The sequence below is a fragment of the Physcomitrium patens genome, chromosome 23 (assembly GCF_059467195.1).
Source record: "Physcomitrium patens ecotype Gransden chromosome 23, ASM5946719v1, whole genome shotgun sequence".
Lineage (NCBI taxonomy): Eukaryota > Viridiplantae > Streptophyta > Bryopsida > Funariales > Funariaceae > Physcomitrium > Physcomitrium patens.
The window spans coordinates 5,376,167-5,385,352 of NC_143432.1; the positions used below are offsets into that span (position 1 = coordinate 5,376,167).

A 9,186-nucleotide genomic window follows, 5' to 3' on the forward strand; every position below is an offset into this window, starting at 1 on the left:
TGCTTGTGTTTTAGGATAATTCGAACAGATTAATTGTATCCTTTCCTTGACAAACATGCTTCAAGAGAAACTTAATATTGCAAGAACCAGAAACGTGAAAAGAAGCAGGAAGAAATCGGACCGCATCGTATGCTGACCTTCTATTTCATGGCAATTCAGCGGTGGCACATCAATGAAACTTGCTAGAATAAAACTAACCATATAAATTCGGTGCTTATCGGCTGGCTAGACTACAACCCAATTAAAGAGGGGAACCACTTCTAAGGTGACTCGGAACAGAAACGGAAGCGGCGACCGTGCACCAGCTCTCTCAGGCTAGCGAGACACTACCCATCAACTCCAAGGATGTAACGAGGCCCGAATTGCAACTTTTACTACTGTAAACAAACTCTACAAATGGGTCGGCACCTCAATAAATCGATTTTATATACATGGCTAATAATGGCATGCAGCAGGTACTGAACTACAAGTACTTACTTTATTGACTGTACATAACACCCACTAAAAATAGTATAAGAGTCCAGACGTGTTCAACTTGAGCAACATCCTGCTCTTTTAGAGCCAATTACATCGTCCTTGTCTGTAAGGTTGATTTTCGTGCCAGACAAAAGGGGAGTGCCTCCTTGGTTTTCATCTGCAATAAGAGCGTTCTTGCTAACTATCTTGTAGATCTCGGACAAAACGGCGTAAAATGCCGTCTCCACATTTGTAGACTCCATGGCTGACGTCTCAAGAAAAGACAGCTTTTCCTTCTCCGCATACACTCTTGCGACGTCTGTGTCAACCTGCCGTAAGTTGCTCAAATCCGACTTGTTACCAATCAGCATAATTACGATGTTTGCATCTGCGTGAGCTCTCAGCTCCTCAAGCCACCTTTGAACGTGATCGAATGACTGTTGCTTTGTGATATCGTAGACCAACATAGCACCCACGGCCCCTCTATAGTAAGCACTTGTCACGGCCCTGTATCTGCTCAGCATTGTATATTATACGTGAGTAAAATCGCCCATCTAATTGTAAAATAATTTAATCATTACAAAAAAGCATAAGATTGAAATAATCAAGATCCTAGACATGTACTCTGCACTCGAATGAAAACACCACACTAAATATTCAGAGAGGTCTGCTGTCCAGTGCCGAATAAGATTTAAGGACAATATCCTTCTTCAGACCAAAAGCTATATTAGAAAAGCTCAAAGTCGAAGCAAATTTGACAATTACGTTGAGATTACAAAAAACACATAACGTAATCAAATTGGAGACATAAACATACAAACTTTGAACTTGGATAAAAGCCACGTAGGGATAATAACATCTACTTTGAAGCAAGGCATAATTTGCACAGATGAAGTTCAAGTGGGAGTTTTCATAAATTTATTAAATTACTGCAGAGCATAGCGTAAAGAATTGACATACCTTTCTTGTCCAGCTGTATCCCAGATCTGAGCCTTGATAGTCTTGTGATCCACAACAATGGTACGAGTCTGAAATTCGACTCCAATTGTAGCTTTAGACTCGAGACTAAACTCATTGCGAGAAAATCTAGACAGCAGCTGAGACTTTCCGACCGCCGAATCTCCAATGAGCACAACCTTGAACACGTAATCTATCTTGTTATCGTACTCATGGTATCCATTCGCCATTTCTACTCAACCTAAATACACAAATTCTCCTTCTCAGCTGTGAAAACAGCAAGCATATGATAGGGTTGAAAAATCACATCACAGGCCGCACTTTCTAATTACCACTGTCTCTCTGCTTCGCCAGGTCTTCTTAAAGAACCTGAATATCAGTTTCCAAGTTTAGTTCAGAATCTAGAGCATTTGTGCAAACATTTCTACCAGAGTTATAAAAAAATCGATTCGAGAAAAACCGACATCATCATAATAATATTTATCAAAATATTATCAAAGAAGAAAAGAAAAAAGAGAAAGCGACAAAAGCCTCAATCACTTAAGAATCGAGATCGATTTGTTTGGTAGATAAATCTAGGCATTAATCTATACGTCTGATGTTCCGAGACTCGTATTCCATAAGTTGAGCCCTGCCTCCTCGTCCGTCAAATCTCCACGACAAACCGACAAAGCTAATTAACGTATGATAAGCCCTAACCAAGGAAGCAAGACCTGTGACATCAGTCAAAACTGCCCTTTCCAAGAAAAAAAAATTCACGAAAGACCTCCACTCATTCAAAATCATTCAAGACCTCAAAAAGAAGACAGAACAAGAACAAGAGAATGAGCTGAACTGTACTCCATCCACAGCAGATCAGCCTCCTAATGACACCACTTCCTGGAATTTCCAAACATCAGCTCCAACAAGCCACCAAACCGCGCAACGCGCACCTCGAAACGATGGCAAGGTGATGATCTTCTTCACAACAAGCAAGCAAGCCGGGAGTGAGGTTGTGATTCAGCAGCGCTTGCGCGAGAGAACAATCGCAGCGGGGACTGGTAGGCTAGAGAAAATCAAAGCAGTCCATGCGGCACAGCCGGCATCCTTGAGGTGGTCATTAACTAACTTGGCGCCAATCCCATTGACTCCGTGCGGCGCTCCCCTCCGCGTTTCCATCATGTTCCCGACGTTCCCAATCGCACGGGTTGCCTTCCTGGGACTTGGCATCGCTGCTCAGAGTATGTTCCGTACATGCATGGTGATAGAGTCGCGACTAATTTTGAGCAGTTCTAGTTCACCATAGCCGCTGATTCCTGCGCATATCTCGTCGTTGCAATTTCTGTGAAGCAGGGCACCAAGTTCAGGATCACTTGCAGTGCCTTCCTTGCATGGAGCGGATCAGCCTCGGGTCCTGCTCTCACTCGGCCTTGTTCCTACCATATTTGCGGTGCGTGTAGGTTTTGCTTTCCGTCTCCGTCCAGCGCGGCTGAAGACCTCGTCTCCCGCAATCCAGCCTAGAGCTTCTACATTTCCTCGGTCGGTTTCCATTTGCCCTGTTCTCTGAGTCGGATAGAGATTTTTTCGTGGAAAAGGTCACCACAATGTAGGAATGTTTACTCCTGGAATAGGCCGGGTATTGACTTGATAAGGTTGTGTGCGCGCAAGTGCCACATGTTAGGAGTTGATCGACAAGTAGATTTTCTCCGGAAGATGCGACTGGTTGTCATTGTTGACAGCTGTAGGGTATGCTGCACTCCCGGCTGTTAGTGATGACACTCAGGAGGCGATACAATCTATACTGGAGGACTTTTCAGAAATCTTTCATGATTCCAAAAGGCTTATTTCTACAGAAGAATATCACTCTGGGAGTGAAGTCCTTGAACAATGCAGATCTTCACAGATTGCAATCGTTCCTCACAAGCATTTGCCAGCATTTTAGAGGTCAGGGCCACTTAATTAATTAATCATCAAATTAATGTCCACAGTAATATTAGCATGTTGAAGTTTGCTAACAGAGATCGTTTGGAAAAAAGTGTACTTAAACCTTCAATTTCTTCATGCCAAAAATTGTAGGATTACAGAAGATCATGAAAATAACAAAATCTATGAATCTATCTGCAGACTATAATGAACGGGATCCTGAGTATCAGATCTAGTGGACTGCACCTTCTCGCATTTCGAAAAAAAAAAAATAAAAATAAAAATAAATCGAGATCCTCCCCCTGCAAGTTTCTAACTAGAGACTGTATGCCTACATGGTATACCTAGATGAGTGTGGCAATAACCAAACCCCGCAAATGGCAACAAAGAAGTAAGAACAAACCACCACTAAACAATGACCTGCTTAACTGTCTAGAAGATTGAAAACCATCTACTGAAGTGGAATAGGATCCATGAAAGCTGCCTCGGCAGATGATCTCATTCCACAAACAGGCGGGTCATCAAAGTTATTGTAAGGAAACCTCGCGCTCAATATCCCAATCTCAAAGAAGAGGCTGTGGTCGTCACCTAGCGCAATTCCAGTGATGCTCCACCATACGTAGTACGCTTTCACGGAGATGCCTTTCAAGCCTTGCAGCCTCCCATACGAAAGCATTCCAGTGATCACCTTGTCGTAGATCAGCGGATACTTGTCTTCAATGAGAACAGGACACCTACCTTCCAAATAGAGCGTGAATTTCCCACTTGGTTCTAGGATGTAGTTTGTGACGGTATGAGGCAACAAGCCCTCAGGAAACCCGAATGTCTCGAGTTTCTCATACACGTCCGATGCATCTGAAGATATTAGTCGCGCTTGGCTTGCACTTAAGAAAGTCAAGAGAAGAACAGCGATTAGGGCTGTGTGAAACTTCATTGCCCCCAGTCTGCAGATACTCTCCATCGCAATTGATTGATGGTGATCCTTACCTGTAATACAAAAGGAATTTTCAAGGACCCCCTGTTTCCCTCGAACTAGCGATCTATCAACACCTGAGCCTAGAAATTAAGGTTTAGCAGCGCCCATTCGTGTCGAATAGGGCTCACGGTCGAGAAATTCCTGTGAAATGTAACCAACACGATTACTTATAAAAGATAGAAAATAAAATCAGTGGTGCTGGATGACATGTTGCACTAAAGTGACAGTTGAGCATATTAAACAACATTGGCCCATGAATGAATTTAAAATGATTTTCTTAACGTTAACATCACAGTAGATCTAGACAAAAGGGGACCACAGCAGCTTGGTACACAAAAACTGAAGTCTTTCAACATTCTTACAGACTGCGTCAACTTGTGACGAAGCCTGAATTCTTCAACGAAATTCCAGCTTACAAACGCCAGCGAAACTCGAATGAGAGGAGGGTTCTAAATCTCTCTATGACGGAACGGTTAAAAAGATTTGTAGGCATGTAGCGAAGGAAGTAGGATTCCAATTCCTCGCACAGATGAATTTAGTTTTCTCAAACCTTGAATAACCTCGACAACCTATTCAGATCCTAGCTAATGACAAGAAACCGTAATCGAAGCTCGAACTAACACACGGGATAGAAAAACAGAAGGCGAAAAGGAAACAAAATGAAAATGAAATGAAAATAAATAAATAAATAAATAATCAACACCCTAGAATAACCACGCCTAGCATCCTTCCAAACAGAGACAGCTAATCCTTAGAAGTAGAAACCAAACCACCTATCCCGAACATAAACAGAGAATCTTAAGGCAAATACTTCAACAAACAGCCTAATCTCCCTTAACAACGCTACTAACGAACCTTACTAGAAATTTCAAAAACCGACGCGCTCCGCACAGTTGCCAAAATAACTGGAAAAGCAATCCCAACAAATTCTAGACGAGATTCAGGCACTCCGTCACTTACCACAGACGCCACATAGAGGCCAGGGTGAGAGAGTGGAGCAGCAACGGAGGGTCGAGGAGGAAGCCGGCCCACGGGTACACATACCCCTAGAGAATTGGCACCCACAAGCATCGTGAGGATTCCGCCATCGCCATGGACTCACGAGGTAGCAGAGGGACTGATCTACGCCCGCGAATCCCAACGGCAAACTTTTGTTTCCTCTGGAAAGGGATCGTGGGCTGACACGTTACCCGGGGAGGTGTACGGGTATGAATGGCAAGGGACCGGGTGTCTACGTGTCAACGCATGACTCGACCCATGGAGGGATGACAGTTCCTATTTCTGAGGAGTAATAAAGAGAGCAGAATCGAAAGCTGTGGGATCCCTCCACGTGGAATGAATCAACACAATCATCAATACTATTTATGTAACATACATTTCTCTATGTGTGTATAATATATGAGTGATTTAATATGTACAATGAGTGTTTGAGAGAATAGAATACATATATATGTATATGTTTTAAAAAAAAATGGAATTGCAACAGGTTTATCTAATTGCTCTGCATTCCATTGGGATGAAGGTTAGGTTGGGCTTCCCTTCCTTGCCACCCTCTTCTCTACATGGCTTTTCTGCCACCCTCTTCTCTACATGGCTTTTCTGCCACCCTCTTCTCTCTACATGGCTTCCCTACTACCCTCACACCTCACTATAAGATCTTAGAATTGTCATGCACAAGCTTTTGAAATGATCAATGTGAAGACTAGCTTGTAGAGGTCTTTTGATATTTGTACAGGGTGTCAAGAACAAGAATTCAATGAAAGCAAATAAACAAGCAAGATTCATTCAAAAAAATATAATAAAATAGAAATAGAGAAATATGTATATTAAAAAGGAAATTGAAATGCCTATTATCAAAAAATAAGAAAACTAAGAACTCTTGAAATTAGACAAGAAATAAGAAAAGAATTGAGAAGATTGAAGAAGGCTTCACTCTTGCATCTATATATACTATCTACCAAGGATCTATGTAGCAACGTTCTATAGGACATCCAAAAACATATTGACTTAGTATGACATATATCTTAACTTGTAAGATAAGTTTTTTATATGGGTACCACATAGTTAGCTTGTTTTGCAAGCTATCAATACATATGGCACTTGGTTAGCTTGTTGACTAAGTTTCTAATCTACAAATCAACTACAAACATATATGAAGTCAAAACAATGTCTAAAAAACTTCTAAAAAGCTTTTTTAGAAGATCCTATAAAATTAATCTATTTTTATCTACTTCTACTTATTCATATTATTTAGGTAACAATTATAATGTATATATATATATATATATATATAGATGACATTGTTGTACTATAATCTTTCTTTTCTTTGAAGGTAGTTGATAGATCCTCTCAGCCATCAATGATGTCCCATTCTAAGGCCAAAAGACCACCTTGTTATTTGATCATTGTTGAAACCTTTGTAACTTCCTTCAAACAAAACATTTGTAATACCATCAGGAGTTATGTCTATCTCTAATTAAAATCACCAAACATTTAGAGTCTCTTTTCATGTTGATATATTAAATACATTATATCTCACCATCTATTCAAGAAAGAACATGTTGTTCTTGAAGGTCTTCATCCCTGTTACATCATCTAAAAAGCTATGATAATCACAATGTCTTATTTGATAAGTCAAAAATGATGGCTCTTAAGTTGAATCCACTGGTTGTTGATTCTTCATGTCTTTCACGCTTGTCACAGACATATGCAAGTAAGCCAATAATTACTTGTATAAATAGGTAGAAGTAAGTAGAAGTAAGTAAAAGTAAATTAATTCTATAATATCTTCTATGAAAGCTTTTTAGAAGCTTCTTAGACGTTGCTTCACTTTATAGGTGTCTTTAATTGAATTTTTTAATTAGAAACGTGGTCAACAAGTTGGCCATGTGCCACACATGTTGTTAGCTTGAAGACCAAGCTAATTATGTGGCCCACACATAGAAAGACTTGTCTTATAAATCAAAGCATGTTTCCTACAAAGTCAACACATATTGGAGGTCCTATAAAACATTGCCATGTAGTCCATAGTTAGATAGTATATATAGAGATAAGAGTAAAGCCTTCTTGACTCTTCTCAACTTTTTTCTTGCTTCTAGTTTAGTTTCAAGAGTCTCAAGTTTTCTTGTCTTTTGGCAATAAGCAATTCCAGTTTCTTTTTAATATATGTACTTTCTTATATCTATTTTGTCACTCTTTCTTTGACATAGATTTCATTGGTTTATGCATCATCTTTTAGTTCATGTCCTTGACAGATTGACAAGAGTCCACTTACAATAACAGAGCTTTGTCTTGTCTTGATTAAGAGTGGATTATCCCTTTCTCATGATAAGACATAAGCACATTAGAAGGTGCGGATTACCCTCTTCTAAATTGATATTGTTCTTAGTATTTTCTTTCTCTTCAAGTCTTTTCTTTTATTTGTCTTGGGTGACATTAGATATTTTTTTGACTATTATTATGGCAGAGCTTGTTGTAATAAAGAGTGCAATAGCACAAATGCAAGAGCAATTGAGAGAGTTGATGCTTGCGATACATCAACTTAGCTTACCACAATAAGAATCAATAAGAATGGCAAAAAGTGTGGATATAGAAATGATTAGAGCTGCTTCAACATCTGTATCAAATCATGTTCTTCCACCCATAGTGGACCATCTTTTAAGTATTAGAAAAACAAGAGTTGCCATGTCCGAGAAGTTTGATGGTACAAGATCTAAATTTTGAAGATTTATCAATCAAGTATAACTTGTGATTGAACTTTAAATTCAAAGCTATCCAACTCCAAGATCACAAGTTAGATTTATTGGTACACTTCTTTGAGATTCAAGACTATCATGGTTTTCATCTTTTTTTGAACAATGAGATCTAATATTGCATAATCTAGAGGCATTTTTGGCAGAATTTTGGTCCATGTATAGAGAACATGATACAATTCATATTGCAATCAACAAGATCTTTATTTTGCGATAAGACAATCAATCTGTAACGTTATATGCTTCATAATTTTGACAACTTACAATTGATATCAAGTGGGATGATGTTGCTTTTATTAGCTAATTTCTCTATAGATTATAATATGAAGTAAAGAAATTAATGCTCAACTTACCTGATCCTCAAACATTGAGTGAAGCAATTGATTTTGTTATCAAATGCGACAATCAACTTTTTGAATTTCAATCTGAGAGTCATATAAATAGGCCTCAACGTTACTACAATTTCATGATAATACCAACATCTCCTCAACACATACATTCAGAAGTAGAGGATATGTAAATTGATGCAGTATGTTTTAAACCTCTTACCAAGCAAGAAAAGACTCCTTTCCATCAAGAAGGATTGTGCTTATCTTAAAGAGAATCTAAACACACTACTCAATATTGTCCAAAGAAGAGATAAAATTATAAAATGAGGAGCACATCTATCAAAGAAGACAATGTATCAAAAAACAAATTTGTTCAGCTACAATAGGGAGCGTGCGGTTGAAATCTTATACAATTTCTAATAAAGTTCCTATCTTCTCATCAGAACCCTCTTCTTGTTTTATAATAGATGAGCGTTTAGGACCTAATAATTATAAAGCCTCTGCCTTGATAGATTCATGAGCCTTAGCTTGTTTCTTAGATGTAGAATTTGTTAAAAATTATAAAATATCATTAATACAAAAAATCAAACTTATTCATGTAAAAGTCATTGATGGTCGTCCGTTGTCTTTTGGAGATGTTACTCATAAAATACTTCCTATAGATGTAGCAATAAATGGTCATAGCAGTTGCATAATCTTTAATATAATTAAATTTCCCTCTAATCCAGTCATTTTAGGTTTATCATGGTTAAAAAAGTATAATCCTTGCATAGATTGGATTTCACGTATCCTTGACTTCTTTAAAAACATAATT

At 38.7% G+C, this 9,186-nt stretch overlaps 2 protein-coding genes across 5 annotated transcripts; both read right to left on the reverse strand.

The window, feature by feature from the left end:
- Positions 1-179: 179 nt before the first annotated feature.
- LOC112276115 (ras-related protein RABA4d) lies at positions 180-3,262 on the reverse strand. 3 transcript variants are annotated; one of them, XM_090246479.1, is made up of 3 exons: positions 2,346-3,262; positions 1,417-1,782; positions 180-969 (listed from the first exon to the last, which is right to left on the reverse strand). In XM_090246479.1, exons 2-3 carry the CDS (start codon positions 1,641-1,643, stop codon positions 531-533), a joined length of 666 nt encoding a protein of 221 aa, XP_090102605.1. In that variant the 5' UTR covers positions 1,644-1,782; positions 2,346-3,262; the 3' UTR covers positions 180-530. The 3 variants fall into 3 exon arrangements, with proteins under 3 accessions (XP_090102605.1, XP_024362918.1, XP_090102604.1); XM_024507150.3 differs by having other exon boundaries at positions 2,254-3,262; XM_090246478.1 differs by having other exon boundaries at positions 2,249-3,262.
- A 154-nt stretch (positions 3,263-3,416) lies between these two features.
- LOC112276116 (uncharacterized) lies at positions 3,417-5,406 on the reverse strand. 2 transcript variants are annotated; one of them, XM_073530707.2, is made up of 2 exons: positions 5,252-5,406; positions 3,417-4,432 (listed from the first exon to the last, which is right to left on the reverse strand). In XM_073530707.2, the coding sequence occupies exon 2, from the start codon at positions 4,274-4,276 to the stop codon at positions 3,767-3,769; it is 510 nt and encodes a 169-aa protein (XP_073386808.1). In that variant the 5' UTR covers positions 4,277-4,432; positions 5,252-5,406; the 3' UTR covers positions 3,417-3,766. The 2 variants fall into 2 exon arrangements, with proteins under 2 accessions (XP_073386808.1, XP_090102606.1); XM_090246480.1 differs by lacking the exon at positions 5,252-5,406 and adding an exon at positions 5,147-5,235.
- Positions 5,407-9,186: the final 3,780 nt, after the last annotated feature.